Here is a 24372-nt window from a genome sequence, read left to right on the forward strand (position 1 = left end):
TAGCATCACTCTTCTTTTGATTTTTTCAATCCAAATGTCTAGACTCGTAACAACATGTTGTTTAAACAGAAACTTATGGCACAATAATTAGCAGAGTAGCATGTGTATCATAAATAAAACGGTGTATAACAACTTTATGCCACTTAAAGAGGTGCCACATACCATGCCTAGCCCACTGCTAACAGGTGAAGAGATTTCTGTACAAGAGAAGGGGACAGCTGGCAGGGCTTGTCAAAATAGCTTGTCATCAGTCTGCTGCTTAAAATTCAGAAAGCTTCAATTTCTGGACCGCCCAGACCCTCTGTAAGGTTTATGTTTTAAACAAGTTATTGCAAAGGAAAAGGTGTTTGAGAAGTGACGGTCAAGGGTAAATGGTCTGGGTTTCTTTTTATCTGTATGCTCTCTCTTACACAGTTACTGATTCCTTTGAGGTCGCTTTCTTTTTGCTACTAATCCTATTTATAGTCAGTTACAGACTTTAGCACAGTAATTCTTAAATCTTTCTGTTGGTGAGTATGTTGCACCCACATTAATAGTTGCATCCTACTTCTTTAATCCAGGCAGAGAAATGTGAAATAGCAGATGTTCAGCTCGATTCTTCTATTTCAGATCCTGTCATTCCAAAGAAAAGCTTTAAACCCTCTGGATTATTTTGGGGGGGTGCATTTTGATATTCCGTTTCTGAGAAGCTTTGTGAGAGACTTCACTAGAAGGAAAATCTGCAGTATTAAACAGTAGCAGAGACAAAAGATTGAAATCATTGGAGGTCGTTATTCAGACCTCTCAAGGCTTTTGCGGGAAGGCTCACGAGAAATGTTGCCACCCTAAAATTTAAAATGGCCCTACCGTCTTTATAAATAACTTCTGGGGAAAATTAAGTAGGATGCAATATGCTGCTTATACAACACAGAAAATTCACGTCTTGCATAAAATAAAGTCTGGATGTTGCAATACCTGTTCAGGGAATGTAGTTTGCTCTGTATGAAAGGAAATATTTGTGGAAGTGTGTATGAAATTACTAATTATTACAGACATGTGCATGCGTGCCTACAAGATTTTTCACTTATGCTGAGAAATAAAAAACAAGCAATAATTTCTGCTCTGTTTATCAGACAGAAAAGATTTGAATAACAGCAGCTTAAATCAAGTATCTGCAAAGAGGAAGTATTTAGGTATCAGTGTACTGACAGCTGACCCCTTTGAAGCCATCCATGATCAGCACTTTCCAACTGAGGCATCTAATGGTTAAATTTGAGGAAAACAAGCTTTTGCACAGTTTGGATGACTTTGGATATGACTGAATAAAATACCAAAAAGACTGTAGTGCTTATTGCTGACAGCTGCCATCACAGAACCGTAATTTATGATAAAATTTCTGATAAATTGTCTAATAAAATATCATAAAGAATAAGAGATGAGGAGAGATTCGTTAATCAAATTGTGCGTCTAAATAATATTTGTCAGAAAAGCAATGTATGTTACTGCAGATCCACCTGGGATTTTTTTTAAACAGGGTAGGATCAAATTTCAATGTTACTCTCCAAAGGCTGCATGAAAAGAAGAAACAAAAGGGACATTTTTTTTTTTCTATTACTACATGAAGACATCTGAAACGTTTTTGTATTTTGGTGGTTTATTGTTTTAATTTTGCATTACAATGTCTACTACAGGTGGATTACAAACTGCAAGTTTTACTGAGTCAGACTAACTATGTAATCAAAATGGAGGAAAAGATCTTGCTTCTTGCTGTTGTTGATGACTCCTAGAGTCTTTAACATTAAATTACAAACACAAAATTGAATCATTTTTCTTTACAAAGTGTCATTTACAACTTAGAGAAAATGCACAGAAAGGCAATACAAGTTCTGTAGGAAATAAAAAATTTGTAATAATGGAAAATCTACTATCATTTTCCTGATTTTTTGAAGTAAAAACATGTATTTATGTATTTCAGTGATCTGTTTATTTGCATTTTAAGGAAAAACTGTATATAATTTTTTCAAGTCATCCCAGAACTGTATAAGAAGTGAATTCAAAGATTTGATTCTGATGAAGTTAGGATTACTCAGTAGTGATCTTACTAGGTAGAAAAAACTAAGCAACAGTGATGAAATCTGATTACCTTTCCCCTAAGTTTCTCAGTCATATTCTTCTTTGAAACCCTTTACTTGTCATTATTTTCCTTCAGTGTAAGTGAATGTTGTACTTAAAACACTGTTTAGAGATGGAGTCTATTTATGTAATCAGTAATTAAATTGAGTTCAAGAAACTTGGCCAAGATGATTTAAATAGGTGGCCTGATTGTTCTGAGCAAGATGATCACCCAGTTGCTCCATCCAGATAAGGAAACTTTTGAAAACTGGGACAATCATTTAATTGTCTAAATATAGTTTTAGGTTCCTAATTTTAGGACGACTTATTTTAAGCAATTCATCTCACTAGGTGAATCCTTCTTTTACTGGAGTATGTCACAAACTATGCCTCCATTGTGGAAACAGAGGGTACTTGCAGATTTGTAAATCCAGGGTGTCCTGTTTGTGTCTTGATTCTGGGGTGAGAGGTAGGCATGCCCCAGCCCAATGAAAAGGACATTGTGGGCACCCAGCCCAGACAGAAGGATGTCACATTTGACAGGTGCCCAGCTGAAGGGTCAGGGTTAGGCATACTGTAATGTGCATCCAGCTGAATACAGATAGAGACGCAGTTAATTTATCTGTGTTAAATACCTCTTTTGAGTCATAGTTGTGATGGTTCTTACCTAAATTCTCTTCTATCTATCTGATGAATAAAAGGCAAGAACGTTCTCACTTCTGCCCCAGCTTGCGCTGGAAATCTGTGTTACTACTCTATTAATAAAATTTGAGTGATCATGTAGCTGCCACAATTAATGACTGAAAGAAAGGTCATGCTTACGTAATACTACTAAGGAATTTGTGTAAAATTTATTTAAAGACATTTTCGAAAAAGCCTGTGATAAGTTCAGCAAACCCATCTTTCTGTCCGAAAAAGTAGTAAGTCTTCTATAACCATATCTAGCAGGCAGAAACTCTGTGTAACTCTCATTATGTTGATCTTTTGATAACTGTAGCAGACAAATCTATGCAGTTGCTGTAGACTGTACGAGCAGAGAGAACTGTAACTTGGAGCTGGCAAATCCCAGGAACAATGAGGCTTTGGTGGGAAGCTGTAGGAATCTGTAGATTGATGTTGTTATTAGTACAGCTGTGTTCCAGAAGTGGAGATGCATTGAGTTACAAACAGTTTGTAAATGCTGTTCAGAACAGGAGTGGACCTCCATCTCTGATCAGCACTCTTCCCATGTCATCTACTCCACTTTCTGCTGTATAGTGCTGGGGAAGAGACCTACTGTAATAACAAGAGTAGGTGTTCCACACAAAAGGGCCTCTTGTATGCTGTCTGTTAAGTTGGATTGTGTCATCTGTCACAGTAATTTGTTTTAGATTTATGCTGAATGACAAGAAGAATTTCAGATGCATTTTTTATATGCTATGACTATATTTATGCAAAGCTGCCAAAATATAACAGCACTGTTCCAGACATTCTTTTACAGACATTTTGTTATGAGTATTCTCCCTAACAGAGTAATAGTATATACATTCATGCAAAGCCTAGAAGTAGAATGGAAAAATACATGCATACATCTGTTATTTCAGTGCTGCAAATATCTTTATTAAAATTAAAAGATAAGCTATTTTTACAAGTATAACATTAATATTTCAGTTTATTGATTCTCTAACCCTTTATGTATGTGAATTGACAGGCCTCTGAATTTTTACCATGTAATAGAACAACTGCTAGGTTCTACTACAGAGCAGTTGTACTCTGGTTGTACTAGAGAGGAGGACTCTTCAGATGTAGATAGCAACTGCTTTGATCTAACTAACAGAGGCAGTCTTTGTGCTTGCAGCTTGTTTATTTCTTCAGGACTATAATTTAACCTTCCAGTCCAAATATGTGTGTAAACCTCAGCAGTACGTTTAACACACATGTTACTGCTGGTTCTTCATCATTTCCATTTCCAAAATGCAAAGGAGATCTGTAATACCAAGAGGAGGAACAATACTTCCCTTTTTTTCCCTACAACTTCTGTAAAAAAAGAAGTTGTAAAAAAAGAAGATGTTTTCTCTGCAGGGAATTCACACCAGAAGGGCTGACACAACCTTTTATCTGCTATTTAGGCATTGCATCAAGGCTTTAGGAGATTCATAGAAGTTTCTGCAGGCCTCTGGAAATGAATTTTCCTCCTATTTGTTTGAAATACTAGTTCCAATAAAGATGAATGATTATTAATATTTGCTTTATTGTTAGGTATAGTGACACTAATAGCTGTGCCTGGATGCTGTACTCTGCATATTTATTTTTGGCATGAAGCTTCATTTGCCAACTTAACTATAATGCTCACATCATTCTCTTAAATGCCTGAATAAATAAGGTGTGTGTTTTATTAAATGCAAAATAAAAATAAAAATAAAGATAGGTTTGTAACATGGCACTTGTTTCTTATATACTAGTTTAGGGGTGGGTATAAATATTAAAGCATTAAGCTGATTGTGGTTCAAGTACTTTGAGTAATATTTATTCAAGTGGCCTGTCTCTGAATTCATCTTGATAATTAAATTATTTTAATAGGAATAATACTTTATGATAAGTCAATGAAGTAGTTGCCGTGATCTTCAAGAGATCTTCATAAAAGCTGTGTTTACAGATGTTCCTTAAACAATAAATATGATTCTCCTAAGAGAAATTTCCAAGAGGGTAATAATATCTAGAGCTGCCAGTTTAGATGCATATTCCAAAAGCTTAAAGGCTCAATTACTTTATCGAAGGAACTGCAGGGATTAACCAAATTGCATAACAAAAAATGCTTAAATAATTTCAGACCCATCATAACAAGTAACTGAAATATATTATATAAGATGCTTGGAAAGAAAGGGGATGTGTGCATAATACCCGTATACAACATCTAGCACAAGGGATATTCAGTTCTGTGTGGCCTGTTTCAACCTGATTAAAACAGTATGAATCAGTAATACAATATAATAGTCATTATTCTAGTTCTGTGAAGTGTGTACAGGTATAAAAAGAAAATATATTGGATAATTTTCTTCTCCTTTATCTGTTTTTCTGAGTTTGTTTTTCACTTCTTCCACAAAGCAAGTCTTTATCTCCTGACATAAATAAGATTAAAGATCTGCTGAAGTGAAAATATTTCAGCGAGACAAATTGGTTAACTTGCCATGTATCGAGGCATTTTATAAATTTATTTTTCTCTGGGTACTCTAGTTATGTCCTCAAATTGTCCTTTTACTTAAAAGAAATCATATTAATAACGCTTTTAACTAATATTAAATAATGTTTGTCATTAACAGGCTACTGAGGTTATTACAGTTCTGTAACTCTCAATGAATCTCTAACCTGAAATTGAAAAAATGCTCTAAATAATGTTCATTAATTAATGTGATAATTAATGAAGGGTGTAAAAAGGACATGGTTCCTTGAACAATCAGATTAAATAAATATACCCTGTAAAACTTTAAATTCATTCTGAGTAAGTAATGTTTTTTATTGTTTCTTGGTAATAGTTTTAGGTCTATGGAAGTCAAACATTGTCAGATTGCCGTGATATTTTTTGAATACAACTACTTCTCCAGAAAAGAAGAATGCAGGCCAAACCTACTTAGACTCCAGTGAAGTGCCCATGTACGAGGATAAGCTTTGTGTTCTGCAGAGTGCTGAATTAATCGAGCCATTTCAGTGCTACTACTGTCTCTTAGTTAACTTCTATCTGCAGCTGGGCTGTAACAGTTATACACTGATAATGAGCCTCCTGTAGGCTTTGCACTCAGTGTCTTATACCTAGTCCATTTATTTACAGGCCATGAGATTAGCTATTTTGGAAAAAATAGTCCACATATGCAGCCTGTAAGTAGTGGAGAGTTTATCACGTTGATAATCCATTTAAATTGTTATTGTTCTCACTTCAAATTTGTGGTTTATTTTCAGTTTGAAGTGTTAATTGCATCTGTAAGATGTGGCATCTTATTAGTTCTTTTTATGGTAGATTTTAAAAAATCAAGTTGACTGAATTCCTTTGCCTTCAGGCTTTTATATGTTTTTGTTGCACTCTCTCTGGTTTTCAATGTCATACTTAAATTGTAGATGTTCAAACTTGGGTATGTTATTCTAGAAGAGATCTCAGTAACCACTTGTACAGAACTTCAGGAGAGCCTTTAAAAGCATTCTATGTAGGCAGCAAGAGAACAAATTCCTTTTGGGCAAGCACAAGCTATATTCTTCCAATGCTATTCTATATCCACATTTACCCTGTGGTTATGAAGGTGTCCTTGCATTAAATACTTGAAGAACTTTTTGACCTTACAAGGCTTCATAGAATTGGCCGGTTTTTTGTTTCCCTACATCTTCCATTGGTGAGGCCTCTGCTCTGCTGATGATGTGAATGGCTTCATCAAAGGGGCAACATCATATGAGTTAAATGAAATGCATCATTCCTTGGCTCTGAACACTTGACTTCTTGCTTACTTGTAATAAAGAATAGTTTCCAGTACAGCTGCTCCAGACGGTGTTGGTAAGCACTGAAGCAAGGCCCTATGTCCATGCATATCCATTGCTCAGCTCCTAGTTCCCAGTTACCCCAAGTGTTTCCATCTGGGATCAAAAAAATCATCTCCTTTCCTATCTCCTTCTTTATGCTTCAGCAGTATCTCCCAGCTAACTTTTCCAGGCCAGCATATGAGAAGACTTATTTATATTTCAGGGTGCACAACACAACGTCTTTTAACTCTTGACAAGAGTAATAACTCAGAGCAGTTCTCAAAGTTTTGTTGACTATGCGCAGCCTCCTCAGCACCTTTGATCCTTCCTCCGAACTGTGTCTTATTGCACCTGAACAAAAGAAAACAGTACTAGTACCAGCTCACATGTTAGGGTTTATAACTAAGAAGCATCATTTGCTCTCTATGAGCATCTCATCTTCAGGCTATTGGCTCACTGTTTTAATCTCTAGAATCTTTTCTGTAAGCTATCCAGTTTTTCTGCATGCATTTTAGTTTGTGGCTAACAGACTTGGACCTTCTAATGACTCACCAGTGATTTGTGCAAAGGCTGTCACCTAGTCAAGTCCAAACAGCACTGTGCAGAACTTCATGAGTTTATCATAGCTGAGTAGGTTGGCAATATTACAAAGTCACAGTAGGAAAGTACAAGAAATTTTAACACATGTTAGAGAAAATAAATTCAGCTAACCAGACAAGTTGTGATGAGTTGTAGTCAGGAAGTGCTGACATACTAAAATAATAGACTGGATAATAATCTTAGGTAGGAGTATGATAAACTCATAGTTATTGACCTGACCCTCTTTGTAGCATATGAAATGTTTGGATACAGTAAACATTAAAAACCTGATACTTAATTTTCTCAACTATGGCCTACACATAACAATTCAGTAAACTTTAACTAGATAAGAAATTTAACTTGCCTGTGTTGTTCACTATGAGATCATTCAGGATTAAGAAAAGATCGTAGTAATACTATTGTAGCTATCATTACCTAAAGATAGAAACAATTTGAGATTGATAAAGAGAAATTAGTATGTGTACATATATTTCATTAAACAAATCAAATAAAGCATATTTGATTTGGTAAACTGTTAGAGTGTGGAAAAAACAAAGTTTGGAGGGTCATAAAGTCTTTTCAGGTCTGAAAAGCAGTAGCCCTCATGCATAAACATGACCTCAGAACAACCTTTGATAACTCAGATAGAGAGGGAAAGGAAATTAGAGTATTAAGGAGTATATCTTCTCTGAGAAGCAGGAAGATAGGTAATTTATTTTCTCTGGAACATGGAAGAGGCTAACTAGAGGTTAGAGTGGAAATATCTGTTAAGAATATTCTGATTTTCACTTTCATTGTTTATTCTATTCATTCATTGTTGTCTCTTTACAGCCCCACATACAAAAAGTATAGGTGTCCTATCAGTAGTTGCCTTAGAAGCCTTGGTCTACAAAGCACATTATCACACAAGATGAACAACTCCACTGCCCTAATCTACTTCAAATGATACAGAATTAAAAAAAAAAATAAAATACACTGTTAGTTTTAAACAAAAGTTGTCTAGAAGCAGAATGAAGAAAATGTCCTTCAGTTGTTTCCCCTTGAGCAATTTATCCAACCCAAATAGAGGGTCTGAACAGAGGACGTGGCGGTAGGTAGCTCCAGAGAGCTGCTTAGGCTGCTTTGCTCTGCTTTGAAGTTTTTCTTGCCTTTGGATTTTTCTGACATGTTGTACGGGGAGAAATTCAGACTGCAGGGAGTTCAGACTGAATTATTGATTTGTACAGATATTTGGCATGGGCATTGGCACCTCTGTCTTATTATGATTTATATTTTTATATTTCACGCTTAGGTTTGCCAGACACCTGAAAAGATGTCTTTTTGCATTCATCATACCAGTTAGCCAAAACAGAGTGCTCAAAGGCATACAAAACCCACTAGACCTTATGGCCTGATTTGGAAGAACTTCTGCTAGTTTAGCTAGTAAAGATTTTTGGTAGGATTTTTCCTACTTTTTAAAATTGGACTTGAATTTGTTTCTGAGCCTTTGAAACTCCATAAAAAGTCACCAATTTAGTCTGCAGAAATGAGGCTAGATAAGTTCTGTTCAAAGCAACAAAGCACCTGCAGACTTTCCTATAGTGACAGCACTCATTTCAGTCTCTCCACCCAATCTAGCTGTCAATTTTTATGAAATTTTCAGGAAGCCAATACACCTGAGGTCACAACCCTTGAGTCAGATTTGGTTACAATTGAGTAACAGGTTCAAAAGCTGTTGTGATTGTTGTGTTGTTACTTGACAGATGGATAGACATGGCACTCCCATAAGCTGCATTTCTGTTGGAAATCAGGCTAAACCCACTGTTTATTTTTTTCCAGCAGCCACCAAGAAGTATTTATTCCTTTTTGATCCATTTCTGCACAAAACAGGATCTACAGTCATTCTTTAAATCTGTTTCAGACCTGGGGTGCATGACTGATTATATAGTATAACTGAAGGCTTAAAGACTATTTTAGAGCTGCAAATCATTGTAGATTTATTTATGTACAGCTTATGAATAGCATGGAACAGATTACTGAGAGGCAGCTTCCAAGAGAACAAAGGATAATATGCATACTGTGCTCTTTCAAAATGTGAGTTATGCAAATGTGCAACAAATCAGGTCTTCCTCCTGGTTTGTAAGGGTGAAAATGTGGCTTCTTGAGCCTCCCACACCACTGTTCCCCTTTTGAGGTACTGTTTGACATACCGTACGTGTAAGAGAACAGTGAAGGAGTTGCCTCTGCAAAGAGACTACAGTTTTGTCCACCTTTACATTAAGCATACAAGGACAGAAACAAATGTTTTCCTCTCCTAACCAGTCTATGTAACATCAAATGGAATAGGTATTCTGATCACCACATACACCAGTATCTTTTAGTAAGGAATTACTGAAAAAGATTATCATTGTCCAGTGGATTACGTAGTCACTGTTATGTTATGAGTGCAGTCTGGAATGGGATCTCCCCAGTTTTATGGCAAGGATGAATAACCTGTCTCTTTAAGAGAAATTTTGGATATATTTGGTGGGCCATACACTAATAATGCATCTGTCTTGTTTCCCCAGTCTCTGTTCCACAGGGCTCTCCATCACTCTTCCACATTTTGCACTGTCTTGTGCTATTTAATGCCCAGCCATTTCACAGTGCACATTACTACTGAGGCCAGCATCTCACACTGCTAGGTGTTTCTCTAGTCCTCCATACTGCACAGCACTGTGCTGCTTAGCACATCCCATCCCAGACTATACAGATAATTTCTCATTCTTAATACCACAACGTTGCAAAGCACTACCCTGAAAATGGCATGTCCATGCTGAATGGCTTATCCCTGACTCGGCTTTCACGCTAATTTCATTTAGATTGGGAAAAAGAGTCCATGGCATTCTTCTATTTTAACTCTTGGTTAATAGAAGAATGTAGCCCTATAAGGCATTTAGATTATTCTTCTGCTGTCATTTCAGGGCAATTTATTAGCACAATTATTATGCACCAATAGTAAGTCAACTACTAATTAACCTGGAGTTGTGTTTGCATTGACAAAGCATATCCAGGTATCTTTAGGCTTTCATTCTTCTGTTTAAAAAGTTAAATATATGGAAAACTTTCTCTAATGTTTACTTAACTTCAAGGCCTTTTAAAAAATCCACCTTTGATTATTAATCTTCTGTGGGTTTATATTTCTATGAAATACAGTTTTATGTATTGTTTCCAAGTTTTATTTCACATAGTTATCTTTGCAAGATAATCATTTGAAGTACAGAACTGACTTTTTTCTTGGTCATCATTCCCTTTAACTGTGGACTTTTTTGAGCTTACAAAGCATTCTAAATTGGCCGGTTTAAAATGAAGGGGTTTGCAAGTTTTTTTCATAGTTTGGCATCTTGGGGCAAATGTTGTATGTGCTTTATTTAGTTTTATCACTGTTCTGATCATACTCCCAGATTTTACTCTGAACCTCCTTTTACTGGTAGCATACATATAGAATCTTTTCTTGTTAGTATCTGCGTCCACTAGTTCTAGGTCTTTCACATGATTACAGGTAAATCTTATATTAAATATCATGTTATTCATGGGTGCATGTGTTTTCTCTGAATGTGGGATTGAAACAAATACTTTCATGTAGTCCAGCCAAACTGTGTTAGACTCCTTGTTAGTTAACGCTCTTTATAGGCTTTTCAGGCAGAAGTTGATCCTCTGTTCCTCTCTTTTGTTTTTTGTTAACATCCTTCTGCTGTCCAACCAGTGAAATATCAGGGGTTACCACGAGGTGATACAGTCAGTATTAGCAGTTCCCAAGCGACTTGGGAAGATGGAAACTTTTGAAGACTCTTACCTTTCTTCCATTTCTTTGGAGTAATTGTTTTGCTTTCAAGGTTTTCCTGTTAGTATTTGGCAATCTTTTACTCCCATCACTGTCCTTGATGTCTACATGGCCTCTCTCAATTTTGTCTGTACTACTATTCTGCAAGAACAATGTTCTGATTTATGCTTGTAAAGCTCTCAAACACCGAAGCTCTGGCGCTAGTTGGAACATACAGACACTGCTTAACTGCAAAGGAAAATAATGCCTGTTTAAATGATTGTGTATTAGCTTATTGCATAAGGAAGTTGCTCTGATCTTAGCTTCACAGTACTAAATGATGGCGTGTGCCTAGATGGGTCTTTTTGAGAAGGGGCGCAAAACTGTAGAAAAGACAGCTTTTCCTCTGATCCGCTAAGCAAATTACTCTTAACTAGAGTCTACTTTACACATTAGAATATCTTCTTTCTAATTGCAACTGGCTCTGAGATTCTCCTGTCTGTGCATCTTACCGTGATTACAAACCTATCTATCTCAGAACCAACTATTATCCTTGAGTCCTCAGCCATTTTGCCTCTAGCTCCATCATTTACTTAATTGGTTCATGCAAGATGTTTAACCTGCAGCCAGTGAGACAGGCAGCTCCTCTATACACGTTACTTATTTCCTTTCCGATCAGGGCTCATCAAAACCAAGCAAAAACTTGCTTCCCCCCTGCCCCCATCTTTTGATTTCATGCTATCTTTTAATTGTGATTTTTTATTTACATAGAATCATTTAGGTTGGAAAAGATCATCGAGTCCAACTGTTAACCTAACACTGCCAAGCCCACATGGCTGGGTTTGAGGGGGTTGTTATTGTCACAATGTATTAGTGTTTCCTAATTTCTGTTGAAGTCATGTCCACATATATTAAGATCAAACTACTTTCCTCACCTTCTGTGCCAAATTATTTTCCACTTTTTGTCAAAGAAATGGTATTATGATGCTTTCTTCATTCTAAAATTACCTAGCTGTAATCAACTCTCAATTACCTTTTGCCATTCCGTTCTCGTGTGGGTTGTCTGTGCTGTAAGTGTAGAGACAGTCTGGGTTAAACAGTGTGCCTGATTAGTTATAATACAGTGCTGCTTTAACACTCCTTCCTACAGCATGGAGCTAGAAGTAACAGTCCCAGTTGTTACTGTCTGGGACTAGCTTCTGTAGATGCTAGAGAAGCTAGAAGCTAGTCCCAGCCAAACCTACACTGGCTGCTTGTCAGTACAGCCTACTTGCCTCTGCAGTAAATTTCAGTACACATTGAAGTTTTCTGGGCCCATCTCAACTCTGGGAGAAAATCAAGCTGGAGTGATAAGTGCTGAGGTAAGTGCTACAAGAGCTACACAGTTACTGATGCTTAGGGTTGCACAAGAGCTTATGTGTGGACACGGTGCTAAATCCAAACTGTCTCCATCCGTTTGTGTCACAGCAGGCCAGAATTTATAAGCCTTCTTGGCACCTGATATTCTGGAAAGTGCGATGTGAAGGCTGAGCCGGACTGGCAGGACGAGTGCTTATCCAGAACTGATAAATTCTGGGTAAATACTTCTGTTCTGTATTTTTAAATGCATTCCACAGTACCCATGATGTTAGGGCTTATTCATTATTTGCAGTGTTCACTATCCCAGGTAGAAGAGGACTGACTATAATGAGAGACAACAGAAATCCAAACCAGTAAGCCATACACGTAATCATCTCTGAAACAGATCTAGAGACTCTCATCTCTACAGTAGGCACAAAATAACAATTGTCATTAATATTTGGTATACCAGTATCAGGCAGTGGTTGTCCGCCACAGCCTACGAGTGTCAAAAGTGGCCTGTGTAATATACAGCTAGTGGGTATGCAAATTAGATGAAAGTCAAGCAGCTGCTCGAGCACAGAGTAGTATTTATTGGATAGAAATGCATCAACAGATGTGCTTAATGTCAATGATAGGCGTCTGGAAGGACTTGCAGGACTAGCATTGCAGGACTAGCAAAGAGGTAGCTACAGAGCAGTGGTTTAGCAAGGGGCATGAGGGTATTAAGTAGGGATACTGGAGCTTGCAAGAAGTCACTGATACTACAAGGCAGCTTAGAATTAAGACACTTAAGCTGAGATCATTAGGCAAGGATTGGGAGTTCAGAACAAGGGGCATGAGAGAAGAGTTTTGACACTCAGCAGTGTCTGACACTCTCCTCTGTCTTAGTTCTTTCCTGGTGGGTCTCTTGGATATTGGGCTATGTTGCGTTCTGTTAGCTGTGAAACAGAGAGAATGGATAGAGGAGCTAGAGCAAGTCAATATCTCATGTGGCTCCCATAGAGATGAAAAAAAAAATTATTTTGTTTAAGCTAAAAACACCAGATGCCATTAGTGTAAGATCTTCAGGTTACATGGAAAGGTTTAGTCATGTTACAAGAGCAAAGCAGGAACCTGGCAATATACACAAGTTGTTACATTCATATAGCATGTACACCATTTGGGAAGTCCAACTGTGTCCCCCTACAAATATATCAATGCAAGGAAATTCGGAGCATACATGCTGGCAAAAACAAGATGTTAGGGGTTCCTAGGCTTCCTGCTCTAAGGTTTAGATTCTGCATTGTAGTAATAAACTTGTGGCGTGTTTTAAGCTGTGAGTCATTATTCTTGCTGAAACATGTCCTTCACAAATTACCTTTTAAAGGCCGAACAATCTACAGGTTATTTTTACATTTTTGTTTTGTTTTGTTTTGCCTTTCTTGGCAAAGTAACCAGGTATTTTGGTAATAAAGTTAAAAATAAATTGTTAAAATTCATTTTAAAAGAAGAAAGCTGATCGTAGTACAGTTTTACTCAGCCTTTTTGGTTTTGTTATTTCCTTCTTTTACTGTGTCATGATTTGTGTTCTCCTTTCCCACAGAGTGCTTGTTGTGACATTCCTGTCTTATCAGTGTGTTTCATCATCTCATTAAAAGTAACCTGTATTAAAAATTAAGAATTATCACCAGTGTGTACCAACTTCTTAGAGTGTTATTTAAAGTCACCTTCCTGACAATTGGTTTATCCAAAATAGTTATGAGTTGAGCTGTGAAAAGATGTTTTCTTTTTCTTCTTGCAGACTGCAAATGATAACCTGCATACAGATGATGAGCATGAACTTAGAGGAGATAAAGAAAGCTACCTCTGTGCAGTGTGCCTGGATGTTTATTTCAATCCTTACATGTGCTATCCGTGCCACCATATCTTTTGTGAACCTTGCTTAAGGATGCTTGCCAAAGACAATCCAGCCAGCACTCCATGTCCACTGTGTCGCACTACAATTGCCAGAGTCTTTTTCCAAACAGGTATAAAAATAAAAGCTTTTAGAATACAGAAAAATATTTGTACCTTTCTTTCCTGTATTTCTGGCCTGAGTAAATATGTAGTTAAAAGTATAGTAAAACCCTGCTAACGAAATATAATCATAAAAAGAAGAAAAAAAGAAACAATAGTATGCAATGGGCCACATCCAAAATGCATGCAGAGCAAAATTTGGTGATGTTAATCCACTGTGAGATTTTCTTTGCATTTAACTCTTCTAGGGCTATTCCATGCAGGCTTGCTTCAGTGGCAAAAAACTATTCTGGATCATATTTTAAAACTTTTTGATTTTTGAAGTGAGGGTCTGATATTTTGCATTTCTTTGGTTTCCTCTTGCTAAATAATCACAAACTCCAAACATAATAAACATTTTCTCAAAATATCCCACCAGAAAAGCATTTTTAACATTACTAACTTAGTGACCAAAAAAAAAAAAAAGGCATTTTTCTTGGTTTTATGGCTTTAATTTAGCTACAAGTGAAAATAAAGGCTGGTGAAACTATAGAATTCTCCTAACTAATCTTGTTTTTAAATTCTCCCTTCCTGGCCTCTTACACCCTCATCTCTAGTATTCCTGACTTCTAGCAGTAGGAAAACATGGTGGGTAAGGGGTGTTTGATGTCAGAACAGGTACAGGGGTAGAAGAGGGTAAGTAGTGCTGTAGACAGGATAGCTGGAACAGTATGAGTCACTCTTTTGTGCCTGGAGCTTAAAAAGGTAAATTCAAGCACCATGGATAAAACTGCACTATGATATCTGGAGCTAGGCCCTTTACAGCACTTAAAACCATGCATAGACAGGTCACAAAGTAATGGAAATGACTCAGCCATGCAGGAGTGTTTGTTTATTTTTGCACGCTGCAGAGTTCTTGCAGCGATCCTCTTTAAACTGGGAGAGTGCTGTAATGATGACAGATTGGGGATGCAGATTAAAGTATGATTTCACATTGATCAGCAGAGCTGCCCAGCTTCTAATTCTGGTTGTGCACAGACTCTTCCTCTGCACAGGCACAACTTTGTATAATTTGATGGCAGACCAGTTTGAGAAACTGACTGGGCTGAATAAGAACTCATTTGGGTGGGAAGGAGGCATTTTTCAGATAAACTAAATGCCCCAGGATGGCTCACTGGGGAGCTGCTGGTGGCCAGGGGTAGGGGCTGACTATGTCAGCAGAGAAAATGGATGGAAAGCTGCAGCCTGAGCACTCTGAGCACCCTGCCTGGCTGGTGTATAGAAGTTTCAAGCCATTTTCATTTCATTTGCTTAGTGTTTGATGCTCCTTTGGATTTGATATACAGATGAGGCGTGTTTCACCAATAGAGAATTACTTTTAGTTGTTTTAGAGCTATTTAAATTTTTAAAAAGCTATTTAACAGATTTGCTGCAATAAAATACTGCTGGGATAGCACAAAGAGAGAATATAGATGCTTGCTAAAATGTATTTGCAAAACTTTTCAACACATTTACAGTACTGTCATTTAAGTGAAGCATTGCCGGGATTATTTGTAGCCCTTAAGTACTTAATATACAATGTGTAAAAATACCTATGGGAGGGAATGAAGAAGAGGGAGACGGACTCTTCTCAGTGCTGCCCACTGACAGGACAAGAGGCAGTGGGCACAAAATGAAACACATGAAATTCCACCTGAACACAAGAAAACACTTTTTTCCTGTGAGGGTGGTCAAACAGGTTGCCCAGAGAGGCTGTGGAGTTTTCATCTGTGGACACACTCAAAACTCAACCAGACACGCTCCTGGGCAACCTGCTGTAGCTGATCCTGCTTGAGCAGGGTGGGTTGGACTAGTTGATCTCAAGGCATCCCTTCCAACCTAAGCCATTTTGTGAAAATATTAAAAAGGAATGTAGGTTTTTTGAGGAAAAGGATTTGTGTGGCTAAAGTGTAAATACAGTGTCATAAATATGTAAATAGTCTACTGTAAATAGAGAGCCATAACAGTCTATGAGATGTGTTTAGTGTTAAGAACTTCAGATGAGATAAATCCATACGGCCTTACAGCAGGTATTTGTATATTGCTATTCAGTATATAGCAATATATGCTTGACTTAGCAATATGTTTGAAAATAGGTACGCTAAACTTATTTGTTTTATCATACATATATTAATAAAAATATTTTGTAATTTCCCAGTGCATAACATATTGAGCAGCTTTTAAATCAACCAAGAAATACTGATGATGATATCATATCCTTAGAGAAATTAGTAAAATCAACACATTAAGGAAGATGGATGGTGCCAGACTAATGTAAAGGGTAGTAAATACTTTTTTTTATTCAGGACATTTATTAAGACTTTTAAAAGTTATGCTAAAGTCACTGCTGCTATAGCTTTGTGCAGCTAGCAAAGCAAACTTGCTAGCATTCTTTACATGTTTCTCTAATGCTACAGCTGGGATGTCTTATTTCCCTTACTAATTTATTCTGGATACTTCCTGCGGCTTTCCTTTTGTATAACTGCATTTTATTTTACAAGGATATCTCAAAAAGAAAACATCTAAGGATATATTTGGAAGTTCACTTTTTGGCTTGTACAGTTTTGCAAACTGAAGATATTGCAACAGAAGGATGTAACATGTCAAAAAAAGATGAAGGCTAACAGGTCAATTATCCACCAATTACGAAGAAAATGAGTGTTTAACCCAGACCTACAAAGCTGGGTGTGACCCACGAGGATACTTCCTCTGTCCTGTTGCCTTGATCAAGTGAGCCTTTTCCACTGGTTCCCTTGAGAGTGAGTTCCAGTCCAGATAGGTTGCTCTGATGGTGTCCACCGTGCACTCCCGTCTTTCTTAAAGGCTTTCTTAAAAGCCCTTCTCCCATCAGGATAAACTCACATCTGGTGAGATGATAGGGTGCCCAGGATACACCTACAACAACAGCTTTTGATCTGATTGCAGCAACCCACTTCACGTAACTGTCTTTTAAATGTCTCTGCTATCAGGGGAAAGAGTGAGCCAGGGACTGGCTTCTACACTCCCATTCATATAAAGTTTCGTTTATTTTAAGTGTTTCCAAGAAGGGCCAGATCTGGCACTCATGTACATAAATCCACCACTTCGGAGAAACACACATTCGGTGTAGTGGCTGTGCACGGGAGGTCCAGGCACATGGCAGGGAAAGGGCCACGTATGTACAGAAAGACAGGGGGTCTGGCCAGCCTGAAAGGGTCTTTCATTAAAAGCCTGACCAAGCAACCTTCTAAAAGCCAGTAATGCCTTTTCTGAAAAACAGGAATTGGATGCCTCACCAGAGGTTTCAGTGTTTAAATCTGGACAATAAAGTTGAAAGAACTGAGTCGATTTTTATGGCCTGTAGAAGGACACTAGAATATTCTGTGTTGTTTCTGTCAGAGTCAAGCAGAGTCTCATCAGAGGCTATTTCTCTGAATCCGGATAGTACTTAATCCAAGTATGTTCAGTAGCATATAAAGCTCTTATATAAAAATTAAAAACTTCTAGTGAAAAATACACAGCTTGTTCTTTTTACATTTAGGAGAGAAAATGGCCTCTTTCCCTTCACTGACAGAGGTTTATGGGTGCAGTAGCGCTGTTCTCACATAATGAGATAGAAGGATTTGGAGATTTCTGTACTCTATGTGTGTTGTGTAGCCTCATTCCACCTGCATTCTGACACGGTGAAGTACAGGATAATTTTTACAATAAGACCAGCATATTATTTTTGCTTCAAATCTGCTAATGCCTTCCTCTTACATAGAAAATGCTACTGCAATCAAAGGGCATTTGGAAATTTTTCTTCTTTCTGGAGTCTGCTCAGAAAAAGCTTAGCTCTCTCAAATTTGCCAGAGAAAAAGATTTGATCCTTTCATAAAACATTGATTATTGAAAAAGTATGTACAATTGCAATGAACCAGGTAAAGTGATAATACATCAGCTTTTTCAAAGATCTGTGAAGGGCCTTTTTCTTTCTTCTAAGTCACAGAAGGAATTATGGTAGCAGCCGCTATTATTAGTATTTATCTGGAGCCATGGTAGTTTGAAGGGCCAAAATGGGGGGTTTTGAATTTTTCCCTGTTAACTTCTGGCTTGGCAACTCTGTCTGTTATCAGCAGATCGCTTCTTTTCTGTGGTAAGAAAATATGTTTATTTTTAAATTGTTTTCCATTGTTGTATTGCTATGGATAGGTTAGTTTTGACAGTTTTGAGTTGCAGTCCATGCAGATATTTCCCCAAATTATATCCCAAGAAGCTGATGATTTCTTGAGATTAATAAGTTATTCCAACTCTTACTATGAGTCTTTAATCATTCTACAAATGTGTTCTTAATTCCTGTTAATCCACATCTAAAAAATCTCCAAAAAAATTTTCAGGCTCTTCCCCACTCCTTGCATTACTGACTGTTACTGAGTGATGGCGTTAAACAAAAAACAAGATGAATTGAGAATTAATACCACGGTCAGTTTGATAGACGTCATTTTCATTCATACAGGTCATCATAGTTTTGTAAGTTAAATAGCCTGATTTATTATGTACTTCATTTGGCTAGAATTTGACATCATATTTCCTAAATGTTTTTTTTTTCAGAGGAACAGAATCAAAACAGCATGTTTAAGACTTGTTCTTGCTATATCTGGAAATGCTTGAGTTTATGTTATTTTAAAACAATTTAAGAGATGTTATAATCAGAAAAAGGGTTACACAGTAGATAAGGCATTTTTATTTTGTAGTATAAACATATGCAAATTATTGCTATATTTACAGCATTGATGTATACATTCTTTCCCATTAATTCTTGTAGAACTGAACAACTCTACCAAATCTTTTTTCCCTATGGAATATTTGAAGTTAAAAGAAAACTTTCAAAAATCAAATTTTGCAAAATGGCCTCTACCAAGCTGCAAGAAAGCTTTCAGAGTTTTTGAAGGTAAGTTGTTTAATTTTTCCCTAAACTTCACTCAGTCTTGAGTATAATATTTGAAAATAAGTCTCTAGCTAATACATGCCATAGGCAATCAGAGGTGGATTATAATTAAAGTAGAGCTGAGTTAAACTCTGCTGGGTGACTCATACACAGTGCTCTGAATCTAAAGATAAACTACAAATTGTAAAAAGGCAATCTGTGTGTGTACCTTTTTATTTATTCTTAAATCTTTAATTTTTTGCACATTATCAGGATAATTGTATGTAGTTTCCTGCTTGGAAAAATTTGTGCCTGCATAGTGGAAAAAAGCAAATTGGTCTGGGAAAAAAGTTACTAGTTCTGAGTGTGGGCAATAAAGACTTCTCCAAAAAAAAAAAAAAAAAAAAAAAAAATCAGAATTGGTCTTTTATGAAAGAAGTCATATAAAAAAGTTGGAATAATACCATATATATTATTCTGTATTGCTTGTTTTATACATACAAAATGGAGTAAATGGTGTGGGTGTTTTAGTTTTGTTTTCTGCTTATGGAGAAAGCTTAGTCCTCTTGTTGCTACTTTAAGACTTAAACATTTTCATGGTTATTAATTGGTTGTTAACTGAGAAACATTTAAGTTAGACCACTGAAATGTGGGATTCACTGTTTACCCATGTTTCCCTCTTTTCAGTCTAATGACCGTTCTTCGCCAGGCCTCACCTACGTTTACTTACATGGTTACTTTCTGTAGTGCTGAGTCTTGCTAGCAGATATATTTTTCCTGTTTGTATGAACAGTATAGATTGCTTCTAAAAGTATGTGGAAAAGGTAAAACAGAACATCCTTTTTATATTTGTTTTGTGACTCTAACCAGGCCTTTCTACGGGTCAAATTTAATAAATTCCGGTCCTCCACTTGTAAAACTGTCACACAAGGTCATGATTTGATACTGAAAACAACAAGTGCTCCTAGTTATCAAAAATGCGCAGACTTGAGAAGTTTGAGGACTGGTAGATCATCTTTGGTATTACTCAGAGGGGAAGCTGTTGGCAGGAAAAACAAAGATGAGTATTTCTTTTCTCTAACAGCAGTTAATGTAGTGTGAATGTTGATGCTGAGCTTATGGGTTTATTGTAATACATTACTTCATGTATGTGACGTATTTCATGTACGTTCCATAGTGTCATATGAATTATGTCTTGCATAAATATAAAAAGCTACCATGCTGATCTTTGTACAAAACATAAATAATTAAAAGGAAGATCTGGAGAGGTCATACAGCTTCATTATTGTGCTACATGAAAATTGGGCTTGTCGTTCCACAAAGGTAGTTCAGAATGTTGGATTTACATGTGTCCAAAGGATAGCCTAAAAGTCCCACACCGAATGGGAACAGGATTAGATCTAGTTAATAGGAAACCCAAACCACATAGCTGTCTGGAACTTCGTCTTTGCCTTCTTAAATACAAGTGTCGCTCACATGTCTCTCTCTTCTGACTTTTTTTTGAATAAAAGCTACGGCGGGCCCCAGCCCGCTCCCCACCCCCCCACCCCCACCCCCCCCAGCCGGCTGCGCGAGCTCCTGACGAGCGGCAGCTCGGACTCAGCATGGGCGGGGACGGGAGCAGCGGAGTTCCAAAGCCCTCGCGTACAAGAGCAGCTCGCAGGGAGCGCGAGCAACCCGGAGCGCGGCGAACAGGGCGTGGCGCGTCAGAAGGGCGTGGCGTGTCAGTTTGCACAGGGAAGGCGTGGGGGCAGGGCGCAGTCCTCCCCTCCTGGCTCTGAAGGCTCTCTTGACGAGTGGTCATTGCCCTCCCAGAAGAGGCCCAGCTATGGTCTCCACTCATCCGAAAGCCATCGCCAGAAGGAATGTGGCGACCCAGACGGAGCTCCCGCCCAGGCACGTGGCTGTCCAGGCCTCTGGCTGCCAGGAGTGCCTGAGCCTGTTGCTGGTGCCGGAGGACCAGAAAGACAACGCGTGCGTGCGGTGCGACCAGGTGAACGATCTGCTCAGCCTGGTGGCCGAGCTGAAGGAGGAAGTGGAGAGGCTGAGGAGTGTCAGGGAGTGCGAGAGGGAGATAGACTGGTGGAGCCATGCCCTACCGTCCCTGAGGGAAAGACAGAGGACGGAGGCTCCAGGAGAAGCAGAGGCCCCCTTACCCTCTTGCCACCAGGCAGAAGGAGGGGACCTAGGAGGCGAAGGGGAAGGAAAAAGGTCCCTGCTCGGGGCAGCAGGCGAATCCCCTCCCGGCCTCCCTCACCTTCTCAGCTGCCCCTACATAACAGATATGGGGCTCTGGAAATTGAGGGCCAGGCTAAAGAGGACATGGACGAAAGTCCATCTGCGGGGCTGCCTAGGGCGAGACAGTCTGCCCCACGCATCACAACCACCTCTACCAAGACAAAAAGGAGGGTAATTGTTGTAGGCGATTCCCTCCTGAGGGGATCAGAGGGCCCAATATGCCGACCAGACCCAAACCACAGGGAAGCCTCCCTGGGGCCCGGGTGAGAGAGGTCACGAGGAAACTCCCTAGTCTGGTACAGCCCACCGATTACTACCCGCTGTTGGTTTTGCAGGTTGGCAGCGATGAGGTTGAGCAAAGAAGTGTGAAAGGGATGAAGAAGGACTTTAAAGCACTGGGGAGACTGGTCGAGGGATCAGGAGCACAGCTGGTGTTTTCCTCAATCCCTTCAGTGATGGGGAGGAATGCTGATAGGAATAAGAAAGCAAACCTGGTCAACGCGTGGCTCAGAGACTGGTGCCATTGGAGGAATTTTGGATTCTTTGACCATGGGGCGGTCTACACGGCACCGGGTCTGCTGAGTGCAGACGGTGTTCAGCTATCCTCAAGGGGGAAAAGGATCCTTGCTCGTAAGTTGGCAAGCCTCATCAAGAGGGCTTTAAACTAGATCTGAAGGGGGAAGGGGATGAAGCCAGGGTACCTAGAGATGAGCCTAGGGGTGGCATGCCTTTGTTGGGGGCAAGATCGATGGCCCAGCTCAAGTGCATCTATTCCAATGCACGCAGCATGGGCAGCAAACAGGAGAAGCTGGAAGCCATCGTGCAGCGCGACAGCTATGACGTGGTCGCCATCACAGAAACATGGTGGGACGACTCGCATGACTGGAGTGCTGCCATGGGTGGCTATAAACTCTTCAGGAGGGATAGGCAAGGAGGGAGAGGCGGTGGGGTGGCTCTGAACGTCAAGGAGTGCTTTGATTGTATAGAGCTCAATGATTGTGATGACAGGGTTGAATGCTTACGGGTAAGGATGAGGGGGAAGGCCAACAAGGCGGATATCCTGCTGGGGCTCTGTTATAGACCACCCAACCAGGGCGTAGAAGCCGATGAAGCGTTGTACAAGTGACTGGCAGAAGTCTCACAGTCGCAAGCCCTTGTTCTTGTGGGGGACTTCAACTTACTGGATGTCTGCTGGAAGTATAACACAGCCGAGAGGAAACAGTCCCGGAGGTTTCTGGAGTGTGTGGAAGATAACTTCCTGACGCAGCTGGTAAGGGAGCCTACCAGGGAAGGTGCCCTGCTTGACGTACTGTTTACGAACAGTGAGGGTCTGGTGGGAGAAGTGAAGGTCGGAGGCCGTCTTGGGCTTAGCGACCATGAAATGATATAGTTTTCAATTTTTAGCCAAGTAAGGAGGGGGGTCAGCAAAACTGCTACCATGGACTTCCGGAGGGCAGACTTTGCCCTGTTCAGGACACTGGTCGAGGGGGTCCCTTGGGAGACGGTCCTGAAGGGCAAAGGGGCCCAGGAAGGCTGGATGTTCTTTAAGAAGGAAATCTTAAAGGTGCAGGAGCACACAGTCCCCATGTGCCGTAAGAAGAGCTGTCGGGGAAAACGACTGGCCTGGCTGAACAAGGAGCTTATGCTGAGACTCAGGGGAAAAAAAGAAAATTTATCACCTCTGGAAGAAGGGGCAGGCAAGTGAAGAAGAATACAAGGACCTCATTAGGTCATGCAGAGAGGGAATTAGGAAGGCAAAAGCCCAGCTAGAGCTCAACCTGGCCACGGTCGTGAGGGACAACAAAAAAAGCTTCTATAAATACATTAACAACAAAAAGAGAGCCAAGGAGAATCTCCATCCTTTACTGGATGCGGCGGGGAACATTGTCACGAAGGATGAGGAAAAGGCTGAGGTACTTAATGCCTTCTTTGCCTCAGTCTTTAATAGCCAGACCAGGTATCCTTAGGGTATCCATCTCCCTGAGCTGGTAGACAGGGATGGAGAGCAAAATAAACTCCCCATGATCCAGGAGGAAGCAGTTAATGACCTGCTATGCCACCTGGACACTCACAAGTCTATGGGGCCTGATGGCATCCACCCAAGGGTGCTGAGGGAGCTGGCGGAGGAGCTTGCCAAGCCACTCTCCATCATTTATCAACAGTCCTGGTTAACGGGGGACGTCCCAGACGACTGGAGGCTTGCCAACGTGACGCCCATCTACAAGAAGGGCCAGAAGGAGGATCCGGGGAACTACAGGCCTGTCAGCCTGACCTCGGTGCCGGGGAAGATTATGGAGAGGCTCATCTTGAGGGTGCTCATGGGACACATGCAGGATAACCAAGGGATCAGGCCCAGCCAGCACGGGTTCATGAAGGGCAGGTCCTGCTTGACCAACCTGATCTCCTTCTATGACCAGGTGACCCGCCCAGTGGATGAGGGAAAGGCTGTGGATGTTGTCTACCTGGACTTCAGCAAAGCCTTTGGCACTGTTCCCCACAGTATTCTTCTGGAGAAGCTGGCGACTCATGGCTCAGACAGGTACACTCTTCGCTGGGTTAAAAACTGTCTGGATGGCCGAGCCCAGAGAGTTGTGGTGAATGGAGTTAAATCCAGTTGGCGGCCGGTCACAAGCAGAGTCCCCCAGGGCTCAGTTTTGGGGCCGGTCTTGTTTAATGTATTTATTGATGATCTGGATGAGGGGATTGAGTGCTCCCTCAGCAAGTTTGCAGATGACACCAAGTTGGGAGGGAGTGTTGATCTGCTGGAGGGTGGGAAGGCTCTGCAGAGGGATCTGGACAGGCTGGATCGATGGGCCCAGGTCAATTGGATGAAGTTCAACAAGACCAAGTGCCGGGTCCTGCACTTGGGTCACAACAACCCCATGCAACGCTACAGGCTTGGGGCCGAGTGGCTGGAAAGCTGCCCCGCAGAAAAGAACCTGGGGGTGCTGGTTGACAGCCG

General features: G+C 39.8%; 1 protein-coding gene across 1 annotated transcript in view; it reads left to right on the forward strand.

Moving 5' to 3' along the window:
* The window catches only part of RNF180 (ring finger protein 180), an 81871-nt gene that overhangs the window by 36515 nt on the left and 20984 nt on the right, over nucleotides 1–24372 (forward strand). Inside the window, exons 4-5 of the mRNA XM_059834219.1 lie at nucleotides 14055–14280; nucleotides 19071–19196. Of these exons, the coding sequence (XP_059690202.1) occupies nucleotides 14055–14280; nucleotides 19071–19196 (352 nt within the window). The remainder of the gene's footprint in view (nucleotides 1–14054; nucleotides 14281–19070; nucleotides 19197–24372) is intronic.

Source organism: Gavia stellata, chromosome Z (assembly GCF_030936135.1).
Source record: "Gavia stellata isolate bGavSte3 chromosome Z, bGavSte3.hap2, whole genome shotgun sequence".
Taxonomy (NCBI): domain Eukaryota; kingdom Metazoa; phylum Chordata; class Aves; order Gaviiformes; family Gaviidae; genus Gavia; species Gavia stellata.